Raw genomic sequence first — 26,294 nt, 5'->3', positions numbered from 1 at the left:
ACGCATCCACACACATGCGCGCTCACGTACACCCACGCGCATCTTCCCCCCTCCCTCCCATGGTATAGTGTAGGATCATTTTCAAAGGGAAATCCCTCATCAGCGCATAGAAAAGCGCCAGCATACCTTGCTCTTAGGCGGGGCCATGCAAAACCGACCCGCACCAGCGCCTGCTGGAAGTGTGCTAGAATTGTGTGCAAATGGAATTCCTGTATGGCGATCATCCAAAAGCCATGCTGTCGTTAATAGATTCACAAACACAAGAGCAGCCGGGACTTCTGGCTCCTTATACACTGTTCTGTAGTGCCTAAATTACCTGTACTGCGTCAATAAGTAAAAATGATTTGAATGATTCTGCTCATGATCTCTCTCGCTCTCTAAAAGCTGAAATAAATGCTCTATTGCTTTTCCAGATAAGCAAAAACCCTTTTTGTTCCTGGTGTGGGGGGCCCTATTATTCAGCAATGGTTCCTGGGTTCTGGCTGAACGAGGGAGGCCAAAGTGCTACCGGAAAACTGGTGAGTGTTTACATAGAACCGGTCTATACAATTAACGCACAGAGAGGGCAGTTTTGGAAACCGTCCCCTTGGAGTTTCCCTTTGAAAATTTGTGCAGGCAGGGGAATGTGGATATGTTGTACTCACATACGTTTATCTCTCACTGAAGAGGGACAATTTTTAAACTTACTTTTGACCAGGTCTGGTGCTTCCAATAAGCAAACTAGGCAGTCACCTAGAACGACAAAATTGGCAGCAAATTCCTGCCAGTGCAAGAAATAGAGGGGTGCTGTGCCAGATTCAGCACCATTAAAAGAAGGGAGCGCTGTGCTGCAGCCACTGCCACCGGTAGGAGGGAGTGCTGTGCTGGAGTCAATGCCAGCGGTGGGAGGGAGCGCTATGATGGAGTCAATGCCAGCGGTGGGAGGGGAGTGCTATGATGGAGCCACTGCCAGCGGTGGGAGTGCTATGATGGAGTCAATGCCAGCGGTGGAGTGCTATGATGGAGTCAATGCCAGCGGTGGGATGGAGCGCTTTGATGGAGCCACTGCCAGCGGTGGAGGGAGCGCTATGAATGGAGCCACCTGCCAGTGGTAGGATGGAGCGCTATGATGGAGCTACTGCCAGCGGTGGGAGGGAGCGCTGTGCTGGAGTCAGTGCCAGCGGTGGGAGGGAGCGCTATGATGGAGCCACTGCCAGTGGTAGGATGGAGCGCTATGATGGAGTCAATGCCAGCGGTAGATGGGAGCGCTGTGCTGAAGACAGTGCCACTGATAGGAGGGTGCACTGTGCTGTGTCATAAATTTCAGGAATCCAGGCAGGTATTGCCTTGTTACTTATGCTGACATATATCTTAAAGCTCTGAGACTGCACCGTAGAATCAGGATAACATTGGCTGCTGGATGCTGCTCAAGGCTAGAGAACCAGGGGTGACGTATAGCTATTGCATGCTAGGGTTTAATTAAATATATTTTCCTTTAGGGGCTAAAGTTTTGCCTATATAGAAATAAGTAAATTGTTTCTTGGTTAAGTTGTCCTTTAAAACACATAGACAAAACATAAGCTTATGCATAGGTATAGTTACAAGAATTAATTTCTAGGAACAGATATTGAGATATTTTTGTTGCCAGTTGGCTGAAAGCTTGTATCAATGTTTTTGGATCATATTTAAAGTATTAATTTCATCTGCGACACTCAGAACTCTCTAGGTTTAGTCCTTGACTGTAACCAGTTTGTCAGATCTGATGATAAAACTGAGAAAGTATTTACTGCCATTTGCTGATTACTAGTGATTATAAATGTTACTGTTTTGCATTTGAGTAGAGATTGGCAAAAATGTACAAAGTCAATTTTAGGGCCTCCAGGGAATCTCAAAGGGTTTTTCCTTAGGGATTTTCCACAGCTGGAGCTGCCACCAATAGGTAAGTTGGAGAGAGAGGTGCATGACCGAAAGTTCGCCTGGGATGCCAAATACTCTTGCACCAGCCCTGCTTTTGACACAGGAAAACACCTGTTTACCTGTGTAAAAACTTTTGAAAATTACCAGCACCCTGTACAGTTAGCAGACTTTCTGAGTCAGTATTATTTGTTCTCTACCACTGATAGCAAAACAAACTGAATAGCTTTGTGTAAAATCTTTTCTGTAAATAATAAAACCCAATAATAATTGCAGATGAGTTACAATGCCTTGGCTAAAGTCAAGGTAATATTTTTTATTCATTTCATAATGCTGTCACTAAGTACTGTGCAAATCAAATGGTTACAAGGCATTGACTCTACAGAACGTCTAATTTAATTTTAAGCCAAGTCTTAACCACTTCATGACTGTTGTGAATATTTAATTCCATGACTACTGAAAGTCACCTCCACCATGCCACAGATGTGGTGAAGCTGGTTTAAGGCTTTCGCAGCGAGTGGTGGAAGTGATGTCCAGAGTTGAGTCTTCACGCTTTGGTTACTACACTGCACTGCCAGCTAATGCCTCCAGGTAGCATGGGAAGAGGCGCCCCAGATGATGCACGAGTTGAATTGAAATGAGGATAGCCATGCTAGTCGTATTTGAAGTACTAAGTAATATTCGTTTTTGTGCTGAAGCTTCTCTTAGTCCCTTGTGGAAGCAGCTAGTCCCTAGATGGATTTGAGGCAGCAGGTGATCAGTCCCAAGAGACAGACACAGGTAGCAATTAAAAAAAAAAATAGACAAAGAACCTGATACGATACAACAAATGTTTCTAGCCCGATGCATAGGGCCAGATGCAATAAGCATATTCCACATGGGAAGAAATAGGAAAATCCCAGTACATCTGACCCATAATTTGTTAAATTACCTGAAGATTTGTGTTCATAATATTTATTATTACATTCGAAGCATAATAGATTTGATATATTATCTACATCACACTGTTGTCAACTTCATTAGAATATGTTTGACTTGTAGCTGTTGCCAAAGATTTAAGCATATATTATGTACTTTGTGTACAGTACATCTGTATTTATTTTATAATATAAATATGTAACTTTCCTCTTGTTTTTCTTTCTTGCTTTTCACAATATACTGTGAATTAAACTATTTGCTGCTGTATTAGTCCCAAAAAATAGGACACTTTGGGGGTTGTGATACCTTTTATTGGAACATGTTCTTGTACAATGATTAAAAACAATTTTGTTTCTTGGTCCAATAAAATGTATCCTAATTCCTGCTCCTTGTCTCTAGCCCTTTTCTTATCTCTTACCCAGTCTCATGTTCCCCCTCTGTCATCCTCTTCCTGGTCCCATCCCAACACCCCCCCCCCCCCAAAGTTCTACCTTCTCTCATCCCCTTCTACAGCCTCTGTCTCTTTCTGCTGCTTCTCAACCATTCCCCAATCCTCTAGGTCCTTTACACCACTCCCCATCTCATATCCACAACCCCATCCCCCCCTCCTCCCAGCCAATGCCCCTCCAGGCTATCTAACATATTCTTACTCAAACCCTGAGGCCCTGCTTTCCAGGCTTAATTTTCAACTAGGCAATGTAGGCACCTGCCTACGAGTGCTGCACTGAAAGGGGTGCCTTCCATCTTGACAAATAAATAGTCTGATTTGTGTGGGGAAGAAATTTGAAGGCTCAGTTATTTGCTCAAGCATTTAGCTAAGTTTTAGTTTAAATTAGTATTGTTTTAGTTATTGATTCATTTTAATTTTGTTTTTGTCTGTTTTTGTGATTTGTCTTAAATGTTGTTATGAATGATTCTTTGCACTCCTCTTTGGACAGGATTTTGTGGAAACAGCAGATTATAAATAATTGTGTTTCTTCTAAGCGCTGCTTACCCTGAGGAGCAGTATCCCATCAGATCTGCCCCTTTTGAAAGCTTTCTCTCAAGCACCACTCAGTTGAGTGGTGCTTGAGAGAAAGAAAGAGAGAGAGAATGCCACCCCTAGAAGATGTCCCCAAGTTCTCACCCAAATCCCAAGTCATTGCTCTCCAGAAACCTCCCCCCCCCCCCTTCACATCCAGGCTCTCCCACCCAATACACGGATAACCGTTCTCCTCCCCATCCAGAGCTTCAAACTTATCCTGTCCTGTTTGCACACCTGACTCCCCGCCCCCCCCCCCCCCCCCCCGAGGTTCAGGACCAGCAGCCAGGCCTTCTAACCCACGCCTGCCGCCAGGGCCTCTCTTCTGCTCAATTCACAGAGCAGCTGTCTGCAACCTCTTGTGCTCTCTGTCTGCAGCACACCATGCAGCTGGAACAGCCGACTGTTGGAATAGCATAGGAGGGAGAGGCTCTGACAGCAGGAGGAGTTAGGTCTAGCACCACACTCCTATCAGCTGGTGATGGGCCACAGATAGAGGTGAGATCAGTGGTCTGTGCCAGGATGGATGGGAGAGCAAAGGGGTGGTGTGATTTATTCCCTTTACCACCTCCCTCCCCTTGGCGATGCTTATGTGAACATGCGCAACCTTTCATGGGCCCTGGTGCAGCCGCACCAGCCGATTCTTTCCTCATTCCCTCCCTACCCTCTACCAATGCTACTGCAACCGGTGCCAATACTCACTGGTGGGGGGTGGGGGCAGTATCTTCTATTATAATAAGGAAAATAAAATAGAAGATGCTGAGCCCCTTCTGGCCATCATTGCTGCTGCAGCCTCTCCTATTTCCCGGACACCACAAAAGTATTATTATTATGGATATGCGATCTCAATGTAAAGTTAGACCTATGGGATGTAGGGACGTGGATGTCTGTTGTTTGATAGAGGGACATAGATTCTTCGGTTATTAGAAAGCCAGTTGAAATTTGGCATGGGAGTTTAATGGCATTTATAATCTGCGTAGAAGGTATTATTTCAGATCTCAGGTGACAGGTGTCCACACCATTAAAACCCACTGATCTCAGCTGACACCTTTCTAGCACGCTAGTCGGCAGCCGTAGCGGAAGCAACGACAAATTCAGAATGTGCACGTATGAAAGGTTGAACTGCTGCACAGTGCGTTCCCACTCAACATTGATGGCGTCTCCAAAGCAACAGGAAGCGAGGCACCTTAAAAGGTTGTACAAATCTGCTGTCCTGTACCTGTAACTGTCGATAAATGCAAGAACTCCAGTTTCTGTAGTTCTGAAAGACTGGCACTTTTTATCAGCACGAATTCGCTTGTGAAAAGGGCTTCTGGGAAGAAGGGAGGGGAGAGCAGGAGTAGTTGGAAAACACCCTGTATGTATTTCTCCAGATAATTACATTACATTGTTTCAGTATTCACTTGCTTTTAAGTGCATGCTTAGAAGCTTGCAGCATAGAATTGCAAGTCTTCCGGTAAGCTGATTAATATCATGGTATAGGAAATCTGCAAAGCCGAACAATTTACAGGAAAACAAATATTTACATTCATTTTGTTTCCCCAGTTGTTAATTTTTTCCTCTTTTTCAGATAGAACATGTAGTCCACGGACATGCTGCCTACCCAGAATTACAATCAAAAGCCAGAGCAAGGTCAGCCACTACTTTGTGTCTTAAACCGTACTGCAGGGAAATTATTTACTTATTTTGTACTTTGCATATACATTCTCAGGCTGGTGAATGTATAGTTCAGCTTGCAAGATTTAATCTATCAGTCAAGTTATCTGAGAACCCATTGACCTTTGTCTTAACTGATTGGAAGCATTTGTAAAGACTTGGATAATGCATATAGAGAAGGGATCAAAGGCACAAAAGACAAAAGATTATTTTTCTGGTTGTATTACTAAAATATTTACCCTGAGGTTAGAGTAGTAACCTCAAAAACCAAGTAGTAGTTCTGACTGCCTGCTTTTCACATCAAAAAGGACTTTGAATAAAGCCGCTTGGGTGGATTTGACTGATAGCATGATGTGCTGGTGCCAGCATCATGGGATCTAGGTTCAGAAGTGACTGTGGGCCATAGAGGAATATCGAAAAAGATAACGCTTTCTGCCTGTTAGCTTGTGCCTTGCTTTGATCTACTTTAACATGATCTTGAATGCATTTTTTAAAAGAGATGGAAGGATATATATCTGTGTGAGATTACTATTATAGTGAGGAAGGAATTGTGAACCAGAAGGTCAAACCAAACCAGGGATGCCACAAGGTTTATTGCTGTCCTAGGCAAGTGTGAACGTTTTCTGCCCCTCCCCACTGTTCCTTCCTGTACATTGACACCACTCCCCACCACCTACCCCCTACCCCCACACAGCTCTGCTCCTTCAACCTTCCCTTCCCATACCAGCTCATCTCCTGCTGTCCCATAACCACAGAACTGCATGGAGGATAGGGAGGAGGAAGATGTGAAAGGGCGCTGGGGCCAGGGAGTGCTTGCAGTGCTGGGGGCTGGGTCCTCTTTCTGCACAGGCTCCTCATTGAGGCTTATTGTATTGATGATTGTAGTTCTTAATTGTTTAACAGAAAAAATGCATGCATTCTTGTTGGGGGGGGAGGGGGAAGCAAAAATGAAGGGGATTTTGTTTTTGTTCATTCCTTGCAAGATGATAGGTCACACTTTAATGAGGGCTTGTGATACTGTATTTTCACACAGTTGCTGTGGTAAGTGTGAGGTACATATATTCACAGTGCTATTTATGTTCCCCTAAATAAGATAATACTCATTTGATAACCTTTATTTTGATAGATACAATGTTATGGTTTCGAGGTGTTTGTGTGGATTCTTGGGTACTGTGGGAGATGAGCACATCCACGGGGAGGAGCCACAGTACTGGGCTAGACTCAGGACGCACAAACGCAGAGTTTTGTCTTTTATTGTTCAGCTGATGTATACCACCACAGGGGGCAGTAGTGAGTAGATCCAGAGGTAGCAGTCCCGGGACCCTCGGCAGAGGGAACCCGTCTCACCAAGATGGTATAGGGATATCCAGGTGTAGGTTTCCCAGCACGGCAGAGCTGTAGATGAGGCAGACTGAGAATGAGATTACTCACTAGATGGTAGCTGTAAGGTTGATGATTCCACCAGGCAGAAGTGGATGGTTGCAGGCACCGAGGCAGGGAGAGCAGGCCCTCGAGGAGCGAGAACCTGATCCCAGCAAGGCACCTGAAAGGAAAGCAGAGGGCCCCCGAGAAGCGGGTACCCAGGTTAGAGAATACCCCGAAGGGCAGAGAAGGCTTCCAGCGGCAGCGTAGCTTAGACCGGACAAGTCCAATCCTTGCTAACTCATTGAGCTAGCAAACAAGCGTAGGCTAAATACCCGGATGGCGTGACCTCACTTGAGGGGGACGCCCCCGAGGTTCGCGCCACAGCTGGAATAAAGACGTGAGTAAGGCGCGCACCTTAGGAGGCGCTTGGGAGGAACATGGAGGGAGGCAACGCCAGAGCCTTTCAGAATCCGCTCAGCGTGCTCCAGCCCTTCGTCACACATCCCCTAAGTAATGCGCGCTTTGAGCTTTTAAAATCCACCTTCTAATGTTTTGCGCTGTGGTTGTAATCTTTTTTCCCCCCTCACACACAGTAAGTAATTATGTTTTAGAAAGTTAATTTTCCCCATGGAATTGGTGTACTGCCTCTAAGATAGCAAGATTCTCCTACGCTGTTTTCTTTAGCGTTAAACTTAATAAATAGGACTCTAATAGATAATTGTCCTAGGGAGACAGAAAGGAGGATGACTCTGAAAAAGACTCTTTATTTTTGTATTTAAAATTACCACAAGTCAGTTCCAAGAAAGCAAAAAGTTAAAAAAGAAATGATGTGAATAACAATGTGAATTAGTTATTTTAATGGCTTCCAAGTGTACTTCATTTTGAATGATATACCTTGATAATAACATAGGCATGGCAAGGTATAATTGGAAAAATGTGTAGCTGAATGGTTGAATTGAAAGCACAAATATTCAGCTGCTGGGAGGTCAGAAGTCGCAGCGTTAAGCATATGCCAAATTCCCTTAGGGATCTCATTAGGGCATGCCAGAATATACATGCAAAGGCTAAATGAATATCACTGTTTGGACCTAAATGAGACAGTGACGAATCAATGGTAGTTAAGACTATATAGTCTTATTGGCCCAGATGCTTAATGATAAATGCCTTTCTTGGAGGTTCTTTGAGAGACTTAACAGAATGATTCATAAATCTGATCTCTATTATATATGGTTGGATTGGAGATTAAGACTAAGTATTGTCAGGAATTGTACTGATTTGAAATGGCATATTACAAAGACATTAAGCATTGCTAACTAACAGACGCAGATGCAAGACGTAATGTCTGTGGAAAGCCAGAAATGACATTAAAAGGGCTGATTCGATGGTTCAATGGCCGTGCTGTGCTGTGCAAGGCCACCTAGGAGACCTGGGTTTGCTTCTCGCGCTCGGCTTCTGCTCCTTGGGCTGGCCAGGACTGCGGATGCTCTGGAGGCAGTGTTCACAGCCCCTGGAGGAGGAGTCTCGGCTATTGCATAATGGTGACACTTGGTGGCCAGACTCGGGATGCATGCATACCCGGTTCTGGAGGGAGCTGAAGCCTGTGGCTTATGGTCGAGGAATGGCTCTGCAACGGTTGATCTAGACAGTAGGGTGGGGGTGGGGAGGAACATTAAAAATGGGATTACTCCCCCACCCGCTGGTAGTTGTGAATGAAGGGTCATGGTGCCATAGCCCCAATAAAAGCTGGTTCTGGCTGAATTGGAAACCCAAAGGAAGAGGAAACAGCCAGGCAAAAAAAGATAAAATAAAAATTGCATTAAACCTGAAAACCGAATAGAGTATAACCTTTGTCTATATTACTTTGTTTTTCATATATCCTAATAGACATATATTGCAGTAACATGATTATATATCTTTGTGTAAACTATACTGCTGAAACCTTATACCTGTTAAAGTCTTGAAGGAACAGGTCTCTTCTTTCCATGGTGACATGCAGTAGTATTTTTTGTTTACCTTGTTAAATGGTAGATTATGGGGGTAGTTTTCAGTAAGGTGGCCAGTGGGCAATTTATCCAGCTAAAGTTAACCAGATAACTTGTCCCAGATATTCAGTGAGATAAATGTCCCGCTGAATAACCCTGTTTAAAGTATTCCAGCTACCTTTAGTGGATAACTTGATACCTAGCCGACTGTCTTTTTGAATACAGCTGGTTAGGTTTAACGTTACTTAGATAAACTAAACCCAGATATGGAGGAAATGTGAAATAAACAATATGCCAGGAACCATCACACGAATGAGATATAAAGACCGTCATATAATCAGGTGTTAGCGGAGTCAATAAAGCATTGCAAATTCGCTTAAAGTCACTCCAACGCTATGATACTTCTGATCGGTTTTCCAAATACATTTTTTTAAGGTTAAATTTTTGATGGTTATTTGCCTAACTCTGCCCCCTCACCGGAATGCCTCCGACACTCCCCTTTCTTATTCGGCTGCTTCTTAGCCAGATAAAGACTAACAGCTGGATAAGCAAGGGAAATATTCAAAGCAAGCCATTTATATGGATAACTTGTGAGTTATTCATCTAAATGACTTTGAATATTGAATCCATTAATTTTAAATTTTTTTAACAAATCCCAGTCTTGGCATCTTTGGTACCGCACATCTTACAGATCTAGTTCTTGATTGAATTTGTGAGTTTTGCCCCGGTATATTGAACTGGGGCACCCAGCGAATCTGACTTGAATATTGAGTTAATGACTTATTGAAGTAAGATTGCAGCCAAATGTCATAGGTTAGGGGCGGGGGGCTGCTTACATCACAAGAAATTTGGCTGGCAAGCTGGCACTGAAAAATGCCAGTCATCTCACTGAACGTAAATTGAAACCAAGCCAATCCTGGCAAACCCAAGCTGGCCATACAAAGTCAGACTTGAGTTCAAGCCAGCTTACAGTCAATGTGGAAACTCCGTCCTGCAGAGAAGTGGACTCGAGTGTTGATTTGACTGCTCAGGCATAGCGTGAATGTTCAAAATCTAATTCAGGCTGCATGGTGAGAGAGATGTCTACAGTTCCGTTAGAGAGAATTTTAATCCTAATTGGTTAGCCCATCACTAGTCTGGGTACTCATTTTTTATTGCATCTTCCTCTACCAGTTGCTGGTGTAATATGAAACGTCTGTGCTGCCAGTGAAATGTTTTTTTTATTTTTTTTTTTAACATGGGGATAGGAGGAGATAGAGTGGAGGCCAGTAAACTATTATTTCATTATTTTCTTTCAATTGACTTGGAGGTACAGATGTTTGACTTTCGCTGAATAAATCCTTTTTTTTTTTTTTTTAATTTGTTTTCCTTCTAGTGGCCAAAGCATATATACATACTTGAACCGTCACCTGGATCAGATTAAGAAATCTTTGCCTTTGGGTTTCCTTGCTGTTGATTTACATGTTTGGCCTGATTTCCATGGAAACAGATCCCCTTTAGCAGATCTGACACTAAAGGGCATGGTAAGAAACAGTACATCATTACAGAGAGGTATATGCTGTACAGCTGAGCAGATAATTTAGATGAGGTATTTTATTTAAAATAGTACTTTCAGTAGAATTATAGTTTCCTAAGGAACTCATTTTGCCATGTCAAGTATTTGTAAAAAGTAGATCCAAGTAAGTCAATGGAAGAGCTACAAATAGAGACAATTTTAGTCATAAAGCAAACTCACTGACTCTTTTTAAAAGGACATTGTGCAGGGTTCTTGTAAAAGTGGTAGAACGGTGCAGGAAACAATGCAAGCCAGGTGTTGGCTTCACCTCTGTCATACCCCTAGGTGCAGGAGGAGGTGGGGGAGGTTTCCCCTCTGAACTTGCTGGAACAGGGTGGGGATATTCCCTTCAGAACCTACAGCATCAGGGTGAAAACATAAAATAAATGCTACGTCAGAACAATTGCCCATAAAGCCCAGCATCCTGTCTCCAACAGTGGCCAATTTGGGTTATCTGTAATATCCATTTTTAAAAAAGACTCCAGAGGTGATACGGGAACCTTCAAGCTAGTCAGTGAGCCTAACATTGGACGTTGGTGCTGGGCAAAAACAAAATTACTGGCCATATGGATAGACCTAGCCTAATGGGGAAGAGCCAATATGGATGTAGCCAAAGGAAATCTTTGCTTTTCCAAGCTATTAGATTTTTTTGAAGTTAATAAACATGTGGATAAGAGTTAGCTAATTGACATAGTATATCTTGGTTTTCAGAAGGCATTTGACAAAGTGCACCATGAGAGAAATTTAAGTAGTCATGGTATAGGAGGTAATGTCCTATTGTGGACTGGAAACTGGTTAAAAAGCAGGAAGAAGAGAGTAGGACTAAATGGTCAGTTTTCCCAATAGTAAAAGGTAAATAGTGGAGTGCCCCAGGGATCTGTAGTGGGACTGGTGCTTTTTAACATATTCATAAATAATCTTGAAAAGGGAGCAACAAGTGAGGTGATCGTATCTGCAGGTGATGAAATTGCAGACCTTCTCTTGGAATCTGTAAACTATCATTAAAATCATCTGAGACGTGAAGATTGGAGGGTGGCCAATGTAATGGCAATTTTTTAAAAAAGGGTTCCAGGACAGATCCGAGAAACTACAGCCCAGTGAGCCTGACTTCAGTGCCGGGAAAAATGATTGAAAGTATTCCAAAGAACAAAATTATTGAGCATATAGATAGTTTAATGGAACAAAGTCAACATGGATTTAGCCAAGGAAAGTTTTGCCTCATCAATTTGATACATTTTTTTGAAGGCGTGAATAAATATGTAGATATATAGTGTATCTGGATTTTCAGAAAGTGTTTGGCAAAGTCTTTCATGATAGACTCTTGAAGTTAAAAAGTCATGGGATAGGAGATGGTGTTCTGTTGTGGACTGAGAACTGGTTAAAAGAAAACAGAGTATTTCTCAATGGAGAAAGGTGAATAGTGGAATGTCCCAGAAATCTGTACTAGGATCGCTGCTTTTTAACATATTCATGAGTGACCTAGATATGGGAATAACAAGTGAAGTGATCAAATTTGCTGATACAAAATTATTCAAAGTTGTTAAATCACAAGAAGATGGTGAGAAATTGCAAGAGGACCTTACAAGACTGGGAGACTCGACATTCAAATGGCAAATGACATTTAATGTGGACAAGTACAAAATGATGCATATAGAGGAGCAACCCAAATTATAGCTACACAATGCAAGGTTCCATTTTGGGAGTCACCACCTAGGAAAAGGATAGAGGCGTCATTGTGGATAATATTTTGAAATCTTCTGCTCAGTGTGCAGCGGCGGCCAAGAAAGCAAATAAAATTGTAGGAATTATTAGGAAATGACTGGAGAATAAAAGAGAATATCATAATGCCTCTGTATCGCTCCATTGTGCGACCACATTTTGTGTGCTATGTGCAGTTCTGGTCACTGCATCTCAAAAAAAGACATTGCAGAATTAGAAAAGGTATAGAGGACGAACAAAATAAGGGGATGGAACGTTTCCCCTAAGAGTAAAAGCTAAAGAGGTTAGGGCTCTTCAGTTTGGAGAAGAGACAGCTGAGGGGAAATATGATAGAGGTCTATAAAATAATGAGTGGCGTGGAATGGGTAATTGCAAAACAGTTTTTTACTCTTTCAAAAAGTACAAAGACTAGGAGACATTCAATGAAGATACTAAGTGATACATTTAAGATAAATAGGATAAAACATTTTTTTACTCAACGCATAAACTCTGGAATTTGTTGCTAGAGGATGTGGTGAACGTTGTTAGTGTAGCTGGGTTTACTGTTTAGAAAAGGTATTCTAGTCACCCCATCTAGAATATTTCACTATAGGCAGAATATAAGCTTTTTAAAATAAATCAATAAATAAATCACAAAAAAAAGATAAAATTAGAAAAAGTGAAGAGAATGACTACAAAAATGATAAAAGGAGATAGAATGACTATGAAGAAAGGTTAAACAGGGTAGGGTTCTTCAGCTTGAAGAGGCAGCAGCTGAGAAGGGGATATGATAGAGGTTTATAAAATCATGAGCGGGGTGGAACAGGTAAATATGGAACAGTTATTTACCCTTTCAAATAGCACTAAGATTAGGTGGCACTTCATGAAACTAACAGCAAATTTAAAACAAATCTGAGAAAATATTTTATCACTCAAGTCATAGTCAAGCTATGGAATTTGTTTCCAGAGGATGTGGCCAAGACAATTAACATAGCGCGGTTTAAAAAGGGTTTGGACACGTTCCTGGAGGAAAAGTCCATAAACTATTATTAGCCAGATAGATTTGGGAAAGACAGCACTTATCCCTGGGAGTGGATCTACTCTTTTTGGGATCTTCCTGTGATCTGGATTGATCACTGTCTGAGATAGCATGCAGTGCTCAATGGATCTTTGGTCTTGCATAGCATGGCATATCTTAGGTTCTTATCTCATAAATAAGGGGTGGCAATCAGTTGTTAATGGAACTGTCATTCAGAAACTTGTCCAAACTTTTTTAAAACCCAGCTATGCTATTAATCTTAATATCCTTTGGCAACAAAATTTACAGTTTAATTTTACAATGACTGAAAAAATACTTTCCTGAGCGTGTTTTAAATTATTTAGCACTAGGGAACATTCCATGAAATTATTTGAAAGGGTAAAATAACCCATTCCCTATTAAGTTGGGACCCTCTCCAAAGATGCACCAGAATCAAAAAGCACTATCTCCACCCTCCGAGTGACCCTTTCTCACCTCTGATTCACTCAAAGGTGCCCCAAGGCAGCAGACTACTCTGCATAATGGAAAGTCCAGTCATGGTGGCAGTAGGGCTTTTTCATTTGCTTGGATCAAAATGCTAAAGTGACAGGGGAGACTAGTTTTGTTAGCCCATATTCACATGGCACCTAAAATCAAAACTTATTTTCAAGATGAAAAGTGCACACTGACACACTTGGGCACATCCATCTAATCCAGCAGCAGGGGGTGGGGGGTGCATGGAGTGTGTGTGTGTGTGTGTGTGTGTATGAGGGGTTGCTACGTGTGTCTGTAGGGGATTGTGGGGGACCATATGTGCTGGTGAAAAGTGTGTGGAGTGGATGGGGCTTTGAAAGGGTATGTGTGTTTGGTATGGGTATGTATGTATTGGGGGATGTGGGAATGTGTAGGGGTGGCAAAACAAAAAAGGACCTCCTGGACTTGCCTTCCCCTTCTATCCCCCAGTTACACCCGCTGGGGTACATTTTAAAACATAGCGTGCGCGTGTACTTTTGTTTGCGCACCAGGCGCGAACAAAAGTATGCCGGATTTTATAAGATACGCGCGTAGCCCACCCCAAGAAAGCCCCGGGACTTACACGCGTCGGAAGCCTATGCAGTATAGGCTCGGCGCGCGCAGGGGCGTTTTAAAAGGGTTACGCGCGTAAACCTTTTAAAATCCGGCCCTAAGATTCTTACCCCATCTGTGGTCTTCATGGGGCAGCAATGATCCCCAATGCCATACAACAAGATAGTGCCAGTTGACCCAAGGTTGGAACCATTATGGCAGTATAGGCCTCAAGTCTGTCTGTGCCATTTTAGGTTACTGCACCAGAGGGTAGAAGCAACTAACAACTGTGCCTGTACCGCAGATGGGGGTAAGAGACTTAGGGGGAGGGGTTGGGGACCTCTTCAATGGTTCTCTTAGGTACAAACCTAGATTGTAAGCCCTCTAGGGCTAGGGAAATACCTACAGAATCTGCATGTAATCCACTTTGAAGTGCTAAAAGTGGAATATAAAATTAAATAAATGTAACAGGCTACCCCCGCGCCTCCATCTGCCACAACCAGTCTTCCTCTTCAGGCAGGGGGGCCTGACTCCCCGTTACCCCTGTGTTTACTGAGCCTTTGTGCCGCCATGCATGTGCAAATAATGCGGATGGAAGACAGACACAGCCTCAACAATAGGTGCTTTCGCATTTTGTGAAACATGTCTAAAACTTCCACAGTGCCACAACCTATTTTTCAGCAGGGGATCTTGGAATGTGTGATAACAACTATCTGGTCCCCAACCAGGGACTACTGCAGAGTTAAAGGAACAGCTCACCTAGCTAAACTGATAGGAGAACCCTAACAACTTTAGCCAAGTTGCTCTGTACCAGATTCTCATGCAGATTAAGTTTCTATAAGTGTGATATCTCTGGAGACTCTCTGGTTAATTAATTAATTAATTATTTGTTTAATAATCTTATTTTCCACTAATTTGGCAAAACCATACTAAGTGGATAACACAATATAGCAAGATGGTGTTTCTAGGTAGCAGTGGAGAATCTTGATGACTTTGCACTTGGTGAAAAAAAACAGCCAAAAGTATATAGAAACCCCCTTGGGATCTCCACTAGATGACCCTAGTCTAGAATATGGGGTAGAGGAGTTAGGAGAGGAGCATACCACTTGATACAGCACCCTTTTGAGGTTGCTCAAGTGGTGTCAAGATGGAGCTTGGCATGATACAAGACACGGTTCAGGGTGCTAGCCACAGGATATGAAACACAAGTATCTTCTCATTCAGTGTGAGGTTTATTCGTAACTAAAAGGCAACATGTTCTTTTCACCTTCATTAACTTGGACATAGTGTATAACAACAAATTCACAATACTCACATTACAACCAGGGCTACTTCACAGCTACTCAGATTCAAACAGGATCACTTCACAAGTACTCAGTTCAAACAAGGTTACATATTTTCCAGACCCAGGATCCTCCACACAGAATACAGCTCTCAAGCCCTCAAGTTTATTTATTTATTTAGACATTTTATATACCGTGGCTCCATGTATAGATTACAGCGGCTTACAAAGTGACATTCATAGTTATCACTTAACAGCCAAACAATGGTTGGTTACTGCGTTGGTATTCATAGCCATGCATTAATATTAATAATTGAACGTTTCCAGGAACACCTGTGACCTCAGCAGAGTTTCAGGTTTGCCTGAAGGCAGGTGTGCAAGCCTTCTAAGCTTACTTGGCTGCAAATGCAGAGACCTATCTTGTGTCTCGCATGTTCAAGACCAGGTCTGGCTCTTTTTCCCCTTACAAGGGATGTTCTTCTGTCTGCACAGAGGCAGGGAGAGAGTTGCATTTGAAGTTGACAATCTAAGGAGCAAGGAGTATTTGTTTTCTATATGTCTCTATTCCTGATGGCTGGGCCTCCCACCTTTGTGACCCAAGATAGGAAAGAGAGAGATACCTCTCTCTGGGCCAAAGCCTGGCTGACGAGTTTGTCTCAGGGTTTCTGTAGCATGCTTAAAGAATTTTGAATTTTACTTTTTTGGGTGGCTTTTTTTTTTTCTGGATCTCCTGGTCCTTGTTCAGGAAGGGGAAATCCCCTTGCCCCTGGGAAGGATGAGAGAAAACCTGCAGATCCTATCTCTCACAGCAGTAGGTGACTATTCTGATTTATATTTTTGAAGATTTTTCTTTTGTTTTGGGAGGACGTTTTTGCTGCTACTCTTTCTGCCAGGTGGGAAGGAAAGGAGAGGCGTTTCCTTTCTGCATTGGACTTGTCACCATGAAAGTTCCCAAATTACCATCTGGAAGGAAGAATAAGGATTAAGAGTATTTAGAGACCCTCAATGGAGTCTTCCCGCCTGGAACAGCAAAGTAGTTGGGAGACTAGGAATATCTGGACAAACCTTTGGACCTCAGGTGTTTCTTGGGAAGGGATCCTTTTACATCTAGGAGAAGCCCGGTCTCCCTGGGATGAGACCATTTCAGGACCCCAATGCTGAGAAACACTTTCACAGATAGAGAGAGATTTGGAGATTAAGTTTTAGACGTGGAGTAAATGTGTGTGGTGCCAGTTAATTACCTTGAAAGATCTGCTGCGGTAAAGTTGAGTCTGAGCACCCACAGTCTGGGCACAGTCTTTTCCATTATGATACCAACACTTGGCCATCAAAGTACACCCAGGGAAGGGTCCGTTTCTCCCCCCCGCCCTCCCCACCTTAGGCCCTGGTGGACTGTCCTCCCTCCTTCCCACCATCGGAGAATCCACGCCTCGGGATTGCTGACTGTACAAGGGTGTAGCCCTTGTGACCCCTGCCTTCCCAGATAATATTAGAAGAGGGGGCTTATAGGTAGGGCACAGGAGGAGTACCCTCCTCTTCTTCCTACATACTGACTCAATGAAACAGAACCAAAACACCGCAAAATGGAGCTGGCTTGATGCTGCCCTGCTAGGGAAGGCTCCAAGAAGAGCTTTTGTAATCTGTTGGTTGGGAATTGTCAAAGTAAGACACAAGCTTTGTTTCAGGAAGATCCTGGAGGCACGGAGAAGCAGTGGCACAGGCTTCTTCAACAAACACATGTCCCACAACTTTCCTTTAATCATCGTCTAATGATCTAAACGTTTGACCATTCCTCCTCCCTAAACAGAACATTGTATGCAGCCCTTGCAAAAAGAGGGGGGAAACTGTTTCACGGAAAACAATTATGCGAGTAAAATCTTCTGCTTAAAGTACTGTGGGGCTTCTGCCTGAGAGTGCCAAATGTCAAACAGGCCGATACAGAAAAAACGCGCGGGAGAGCCGGCGGGCGCCCGCTCTCCTGGGCGTGCGATTCAGGGGGTGGGCCTACGCAAATTAGGGCCCACGGTAAAAGGAGGCGCTAGGGACACTAGCGCGTCCCTAGCGCCTCCTTTTTGACGGGAGCGGCAGCTGCCAGCGGGTTTGACAGCCGACGCTCAATTTTTCCAGCGTCTGTTCTCGAGCCCGCTGACAGCCACAGGTTCGGAAAACGGACGCCGGCATAATTGAGCGTCCATCTTCCGACCCGCGGGCCGTGGGCAGATTTTTAATATTTTTTTTTTTTAAATTTTTACTTTTTTTTTTTTAACTTTTGGGGCCTCCGACTTAATATCGCTATGATATTAAGTCAGAGGGTGTACAGAAAAGCAGTTTTTTCTGCTTTTCTGTACATTTCCCCTGCACCAGCAGAAATTAACGCCAGCCTTTGGGCAGGCATTAATTTTTTAAAGTAAAATGTGCGGCCTGGCTGCACATTTTACTTTCTGAATCACGCGGGAATAACTAATAGGCCCATCAATATGCATTTGCATGTTGCGGGCGCTATTAGTTTCGAGGGGGTTGGCCGCGCGTTTTCGACACGCTGTTACCCCTTACTGTATAAGGGGTAAAACTAGCGTGTCAAACGCGCAGCCAAATCCAGGCTAACGGTGCGCTCCACCGGCGCGCACTGTACTGTATCGGCCCGTTAGTCAGGCCAAAGGCTCTCCATGCTTTCTGCAAAAGCTTTGCTTGATCTGATGTTTTCTGTGGAGCGTTTTCCCTTCCAGACCCTTCAGGAAATTTAAAGCTTGAGCAAAAGTTGTGCTGTTTTGAAATTGTGCAAATAAGTGAACTTTAAGAGTTTTTTGCCTAGAACGTAACCCTGATCCTGCCATTAGTATATCCCTGTTTCAGGAATCCTGGCTACTAATACTAATCAGTAAATAAGCCATCAGAAAAGAGGAACTATCAAGGTATTTGAAGAAGTTAATGTAATACTACCACAAAGCTGATGGTAAACCAGCAGCTGCCCATCCCAATCCATCGTAATTTTTAAATTTTATTTAAAAAAAAAAAAAGACTTCCGGCGATGACGTCAGCCGAGCAGCGGCGCTGAAAAGAGAGCTCCGCAACCCCCCCTCTCTAAAACGGCTGACAATGCGGTCTCAGAGCGGCGAAACTCCGATTGAAATGTACCGGAGTGCTCCCGCGATCATGGGGGCATTGTGGGGAACTTTAAACGGCGGTGCAACATATTTTTTTTTTGAGAGCTCTACAGCAGATGGTGTGAGGAGCTGGCACAGTGCCTTTGCCTCATGGTCCCCTGCCATCGCGGCGCTCTCTCTCAGTGCCTGCTCCTCCGAGGCGGCGTTTTTTTTTTAACGAAGTGCGTCGGGGTGGCCACCGAGATTGTGGCTGCCGGATTACTAGCATTAGCCGGGCAGGTAATGCGACAACGCAGCCAATGGACCTCAGCAACTCCTCATCCCCGAATTTCCAAGATGGCCGCCGCACCAGAGAGCCCTAAGATGCAGGCCACCATTTCTGAGGAGGTAATCAGGCAGATCACAGGCAGCGTGACTGCAGCGCTTGAGGTGAGCCTACTAAAGATACAGACCTCCATGGATGGCATAAGGGAGACTTTGGAGGGGCAGACCAAGCGCATGGAAGGCGCCGAGCAGGTACTTTCTTTTTCTCTGGCTTTGTACTACCCTTGTTTCAATAAAAACTATTTTGACCAAAAAAAACACCCCAAGGAAAATGCCAGTGGTACTTTGGTTTAGTAAGGAAATAATCTTGGTTTTATATTCAGGTTTTGCAGTATTTAGAAATAATGACCTTTTTTGAAACTCAGCAGAGTATGACAATATTAGTGATTTTTACATATGGAAAATGTGGTAGTCCAAGATAGCAATGTTTAAAATAACTTTACATCATTATTTTACTGTGTGACTGGAGAGAGAGTCACTTAAGAGAGAGGTTTCATAGCCAAAAACCTTTCGCGTTCATATCAGTTTGAACTTGATTAATCGGCCTACAATTCAGATCAGTAGCTCCAGAGCCATTTTATTTATGTTGGAAGGCTGGATCAGCTTCCTTACATTGTCGCCAAACCTTAGTGTAAATAGTGGAGGACTGGAACTTGTCAACTAACCTTCCTGCCGTGCTTTCCCTTCCTGACTGACCCTAACGAGCGCTGTCTTTTGTACACAGAAGGAGAAGCTTTCTCCGTCAGGTCAGAGACCTTCTAAAAAGCACCGTAGCTCTGGGGTAATGTATATTTCCCTAGAGGTGCAGCTCTGCTAATGGGCAAGAGGCTAGAGCTGTGAAACTTTGAAGATTCAGGTGCATGTTCCACCTCTAGCCGGCCTTTGGAAAGCGCAGACCTAAGCTCGGGCTCTTAGGGGTAGATTTTCAAACCACGCGATTTGGCATACTTTTGCTGGCGCATCAGGCGCCAGCAAAAGTACGCGGGATTTTAGTAGATACGCGTGTAGCCGCTAAAATCCTGGATCGGCGCGCGCAAGGCTATCAATTCCGTATAGCCGGTGCGCGCCGAGCCGCGCAGCCTACCCTCGTTTCCTCTGAGGCCGCTCCGAAATCGGAGCGGCCTCGGAGGGAACTTTCTTTTGCCCTCCCCTCACCTTCCCCTCCCTTCCCCTACCTAACCCACCCGCCCGGCCCTGTCTAAACCCCCCACCTTACCTTTGTCGGGGGATTTACGCCTCCCGGAGGGAGACGTAAATCCCCGCGCGCCAGCGGGCCGCTAGCGCGCCGGGACGCGACCTGGGGGTGGGTCCGGAACACCTGGGGCCGTAGCCACGCCCCCGGGCCCGCCCCCGGAACGCTCCCGACACGCCCCGAAAACGCCGCGCGGTTTGGGCCCGCCCCCGACACGCCCCCCTCAGAAAACCCCGGGACGTACGCGAGTCCCGGGGCTCTGCGCGCGCCGGTAGGCCTATGTAAAATAGGCTCACCGGCGCACAGGGCCCTGCTCGCCTAAATCCGCCCAGATTTGGGCGGATTTAGGCGAGCAGGGCTCTTAAAATCCGCCCCTTAGTGAGGAAGGAAGCTTGCGGTCGAATGATTTACATTTTACATTGATAACGCCACAGAAATGATCCTGATAAATCTTCCAGCTTCTCGCTGTGCATTCTGACGTCTTACGGTCGTTTCATTCTCAATAGGAAGTTAAAATATTACTTTGGGGGGGGGGGAGGAGGATACTTTTATGGAGCCACTTCCTGGCCTAGTTACAGGGGCAGAAGGGGCAGGAGCACTTTTTAATGGGTTTTTGTAGATGTTGAAATGGACCCTCAATGGCAGGGGACTGTAAAACAAAAAAAACAAAAAATGTTCTCCACAACTGGGCTGTTATCCCCAATAGCTTGCATTGATTGTTGCGGTAGAATAATTGCAGATATTATTGCAAAACGCAGTCACAGTTCCTGAATAGATGTCTCCTCTTCTGGATCCTCAGAACTAGAGCGATGGCCTCTTAATGAGAGGTCTGAATTGAACCTTCAAACCCACAGGGGAAATCTTTTTGTTTAGGGCAGAAGAGACTCCATCTGTGCCCAACCCACGTGGATAGATCCAGGAGCCACCATGCTAAAGCACAGGGGCTGTTTTCCTTGTCTCAAAAGAGCATGTACACTGGCACCTCAGGTATGCCAGGGCGCACAGGCCTTCTACTTAGAGAAAGGCCTTCTATAGTTTTCATTTGAAGGTCAGGTTGGAAAGATAGGGTGATATGGGGGGGGGGGGGGGGTTTCAGGATCTCTGAGCACTCTCCTGATTGCTTCAGGTATCCTTTCTCCTGGTGGCACTCTCAGCCTTCTGGGAGAAGTCTCTGGAGACTTCTCTGGGATCCTAATATACCCCTCACTGCACTGACGCACAGCCTCCCAGCAGATCATATCTTTACCTTGGATTTGGTAATGGATTTAATTGTTAAGGGAAAGGGACCTTCCATTTAGTCGAGACGTATGGGCTGAATTTTCAAAGCCATTTACGCACATAAAACATGGTCTTATGCACCTAAATGACTTGTTAGAAAATGTGCTGGTCTTTGCATGCAGAAAGTGTGCCCATAACTCTCTTTCACGCCTACTTTTCTGCAGGCAGAAAAGAGATGTTCCGTGGGACGGAACTAGGGCAGAGTTCGGATTTGCATGCATACTTCTGATTTTAAAAAGTCTGCACTAAATCCACCTGCAGAAGTGATGCCATGCCAGGAGCAGGTGTGACTCTCTGTGAGGCAGTTTTTGCACCTGCTGTCGGAGAATTTTCTAAACAAACGTATGCACATACTTTGGCTTTGAAAAGTTGTGGAAAATCTGCAGATAAAGAGTACCTGCACACGTTCCCGTCTTTAAGAATTACTCTCTCTTTGACATATTATAAATCCCACTATGTTGGCTGTTGCTCAGTCCTCGTTTGGTAATTGCTTTATTTTGTGCCCTTCCTTTGAAGGATTGTTATTCAAGTTGTTTGGACTAAAACGCAGGGAGAACAGTTTTCGAAGGGCTCTAACTGGGTAACTAAAACAAAGGCTGTCTCTGGGGCGCAGCTACGTTGGAGGAGGGAAAATGTGAGTGTAGATTTGATATGCAAGTGCACAGCCAACCTCCAGAATTAACAATTCCAAGGTGACATTCAAAGGGACACTACCTGCTACAAGATGCATGAGTGCAAAGGTACCCCCCCTATATAATTAAGGTATGCAGGGGCAGAGCTCGCATTGATGCAAGTGCTGGGCTCAAGGGGATACTAGAAGGACAGCATTGCCCATCCTTCCATTGCTGTTTTGCTAGTCCTCCACCTGACTACTACTACTACTCCTCAACACTTCTATAGTGCTACATGACATGTGCAGCACTGTACAAACATACAAAAAGACAGTCCCTGCTCAACAGAGCTTACAAACTAATAAGACAGGACAAGAGACTTGAGGTATAAAGCAAGACAATGGTTAAAAAGAAAGTTAGTTAACAAGATTAAAAGCAGACAATCAGGCATAAAATTTAAAAGCAGTTTCAAAAAGGTGAGTCTTTAGATGAGATTTAAACATTGCAAGAGAGAGAACATGACTCGCCAGGTCAGGAAAACTATTCCAAGCACACGGCACAGCCAGGTGGAAAGCACGGAGTCTGGAATTGGCAGTAGTGGAGAAGGGCTCGGATAGGAGTGACTTATCCAGTGAGTGGAGTGCATGAGGAGAGGTGTAGAGAGAGATAAGAGAGGAGAGGTAGTGAGGTGCTGCAGAGTGAAAACATTTATAGGTGAGAAAGAGGAGCTTGAACTGTAAGCGGGAGCGGATAGGGAGCCAGTGCAGTGACTTCAGAAGAGGGATTATGTGAGCATAGAGACTTTGGTGAAAGATAAATCGTGCAGCTGAATTTAGGACAGATTGCAGTGGAGAGAGATGGCTCGCCGGGAGACCTGTGAGGAGCAGGTTGCAATAGTCTAAGCGGGAGGAGATGAGAGGAGAGCAACGTTGAAGTGTTGCTGGTCCTCCTTTTCCTGTGTAGTGCTTTCAGTACAAATAGGAAGCTGAAGGGCCCAGAGGGGACGGAGAGGAGGTGGTTGACCGCAGCTGGAAGAAAGAGAAAACTTCCAACTGTGGCCCTGCCTGGAAGAAGGAGGTTCCCTACAATCTGGTCCAGTAGGTGACATGGAGAATAAGGGAGGTGGGTAGTGAGCTGGTGGCATTGGTAATAAATGTGCTGCTAGGGGGAAGGAGAATGGACTGTGGCTGAGGAAGCCCAAAGAGGACTGCATGCCGTAAGGGAGCTGGGGAGCAGCTAGCAGCCAATAAAACTTTCAAGCACTGAGGCCTGCCAATCTCGGGTTTTTGCCACAGTGAGGGTAATTCTGCTCGCAGAGCAGTGAAGTCTACCTGTACGTTGTACAAACGTATGCGCACGAGTTCACCTTGAAAATCTTGAGTGATTGGCCAAGTTCGTGCACAAATGACCTCACACAAAGTTACACCTGTTCCGGACATGGTGCTACTTGTGGACAGTAACTTAAACGCTTACTTTTGAAAACCGAAAAGTACGCCCGGAAGATGCAACTCTGCATTAACTCCGCCCCCCCCCCCCCCCCCCCCAGTCTGGTTACTTAAAGGTGCATGTGAAACTGAGCTACAAGTGTACATTTTACAGGCACTGAGCCCGGGTCAGTTTTAGAACATCCATTTACGTGCATCAACCCGTGTTTTCTGCATGAAAGTGGCTTTGAAAATGACCCCGTGTATGTAGGATTCCTTAATAGGCGATGAAACAAGAGTACATGCTGAAATCAGGGTCACACAATACTTTCAGAACACACAAAGAATTCTCTGCACTACGGTGGTAGAATTTCACTGTTTCTTTTTTGATTTTACCAGGACAATCTATCCATGCAATCTTTTTTTTTCAGCTCAAGAGGAGCAGGTGCAGCATGGATTTGTCAGGCACAGGATTTGCAGTCTCTGCTGCAGACAGTTGTATTTTGCATTATGTAATATTCGAAAGATAATACGGACATCCTACCTGTGCTGATTTAAATATGTGCGTGAGTTATTTCTTTCTTTCTTTTTTTTTTTTACGTAGATTGTTGGACTGACATTGTCGCAGAGCCTTGATGATCTTGCTGTTTACTACTTGGCAACAATTCAGAGCATTGCTGTAAGTCAGTTTAAAGGTATTATTTTTAAAGCAGAAACATAGATTGTCTTGTTCTGCACTTGTTTAGGAGTGATTTTCAAATAGCTCACATAGTTGTAAAGTGTGCAGACACTTTAAACCTAATTTTCAAAGAAACCATGCAAGTAGTTTTCCGTATCAAAGTAAGTGTAAGGTACATGTGCTAAAAGCACTGTATGCGTTGCACCGCTATCTTGTGCAGGTTGCTGAGAGGGATAGAATAGCGTGCATGCTTTTGTAAGTGTTGTAATCCCTTTCCTTTTACAGTGGGGTGGAGGGAGGGGGCACTCTTCAGATGCTGCTGAGCACTTTCCAATGCAGAGCAGGGTCTGGAAACCGGATTCTGATCATGGGGGCGAGGCTAACGTGGAAGCCCCAGGGAATCAAGCTCAAGTCACTCCAAGAAGAAAGTCCATACACCAAAACAAGAGTGAAGTTTGCTGAGAAAAATCAAGAAACCCGGCAGTACAGAAATATGAAGAAGCCCAGGAAATAGTTCTTTCAATTGTAGCAAATACAAAAATAGATCAGACACGGTCTTCAAAGAGTCCACCAACTCAAAATATAATCTTCATTCACCTTGAGCAAAATGTAGTAGGAAAAACTCAGACATCCCTTGACTCCTGAAAGGTTTCCTTTCCCTCAGATACTCTCCAGCACTCAACAATTCTCCTCTCCCACTTGGATAAAGATTCTCAAATACTTTGGTGTAGGATGCATTCAGGTCAATTTACTCTCCCAAGACCTGGGGCCAAAACTTTAAAATCAGAATGCAAATGCTTCATTTCCTCATCATTGTATGTTCTGGAATGTTCCCTATTCATTGTTGAAGCATTTGCACTCTGATTGTAAAGTTAATTAAACTCATGAATACAGAGTGCTGACAGTTTCTACTATAACTCATTACAGTTACCCTGGGATTTAGATAACTCTCCATAGTTGATATGGAGAGTTATGCTTTTGAGAATACTACAATTTATTGATTTTTGGGGTTTGTTTTTTTTTAGCCATGGCTAGATTCCATGGTGCTCCGAGTTTAGCCTCAGATGTTGGAGATCCATATTCAGCTTCTGTGAGGCTCTGCTAATTCGCTGGATAAATGTATTCAGCTAACTAGCACTATATATTCAGCAGTGCAACCACGCCGCTGAATATACCCGGCTATCTTAAAAGTTAGCCGGATAAGTTTAACCAGCTAACTTTAGGGCAGCTTTTTGGCCCAACCAGCTAACTCTGAATATTGGAGTTAGACTGTTACCTTAGCCAGCTAACTCAATTCATCCCATTTACGCCCCTAGAATGCTCCTAACTTATCGGGCTAAATTCTAGCCACCTAACTTATTAGCCATGTAGAATTTAGCTGGATAAGTATCCAAATAATTTAGCCGGCTAACTTCTCAGTTAGCCGGCTAAATGCTTTTGAATATGGACCTCTTGGTCTCCCATGAGGCAGATGATATTAACTGCTGAGCCATTAGGCCTACCACAGAGGTATGCCAACACTACGATCAAGGTCAGTGAAGCAATATTCCATGCTGATGAATTAGAAAAGCTCTCACATGTACAGGTCAATAGAATTACATCTTATACAAGTGCTTTGTCAGTGTACTGTAGGAAAATTGTGATGCATACATATGGAGAAAAAAATGCAATGGTCCGTTTGATGTAAACCGATATGAAGCTCTCACGAACATTGGTATACAAAAAGTGAATAAATAAATAAAATAATACTTCTTAAATTTGAAAAGTTCAAATTATCTAAAGGAAAACTACATTTTCAGATGCTCACCTGCCACATTTTTGTAGTGAGCACTGTACAAAATGTTCCTTCTCTGAATAACCCTGATATTACTGAAAATCTCATTCCATCCTTGTGTTAATTTATTTGATTTTCAAAGGCAGATTCGTTTTCTTAAATACAATTTGCATACCAATTTGCATTTTATCCAGCCCAAGCTAAATTAGCATTCCATGGAGAAGTAGTCCTATTTTAATTAAAAATTCTCACGGAAGAGATTTTTTTTCCAGGCAAGTAGACACACAGTATTTGATTTTCTTTTTTAACAAAATGGCCTTTATTTGGATCTTGAACTGACTCTTCAATGCCACTGGAAGCCTAACTGAAGAGAAGCTATTACAGTAAACTGTTAAAGTGATGAAGTATGTGTGTTGCTTGAAGCCCAGCTATTGTACGTCTTGAACCTGGACCAA

At 43.9% G+C, this 26,294-nt stretch overlaps 1 protein-coding gene across 1 annotated transcript in view; it reads left to right on the top strand.

Moving 5' to 3' along the window:
* Positions 1 to 450: 450 nt before the first annotated feature.
* Positions 451 to 26,294, top strand: part of LOC115082176 (FGGY carbohydrate kinase domain-containing protein-like) — an 82,988-nt gene continuing 57,144 nt past the window's right edge. Inside the window, exons 1-4 of the mRNA XM_029586429.1 lie at positions 451 to 518; positions 5,403 to 5,464; positions 10,211 to 10,358; positions 23,991 to 24,065. Of these exons, the coding sequence (XP_029442289.1) occupies positions 465 to 518; positions 5,403 to 5,464; positions 10,211 to 10,358; positions 23,991 to 24,065 (339 nt within the window). The 5' untranslated portion in view covers positions 451 to 464. The remainder of the gene's footprint in view (positions 519 to 5,402; positions 5,465 to 10,210; positions 10,359 to 23,990; positions 24,066 to 26,294) is intronic.

This window comes from Rhinatrema bivittatum, unplaced genomic scaffold, assembly GCF_901001135.1.
Source record: "Rhinatrema bivittatum unplaced genomic scaffold, aRhiBiv1.1, whole genome shotgun sequence".
NCBI lineage: Eukaryota > Metazoa > Chordata > Amphibia > Gymnophiona > Rhinatrematidae > Rhinatrema > Rhinatrema bivittatum.
The sequence above is the reverse complement of the archived record's forward strand: the minus strand, read 5'-3'. Positions and strand labels throughout refer to the sequence as shown.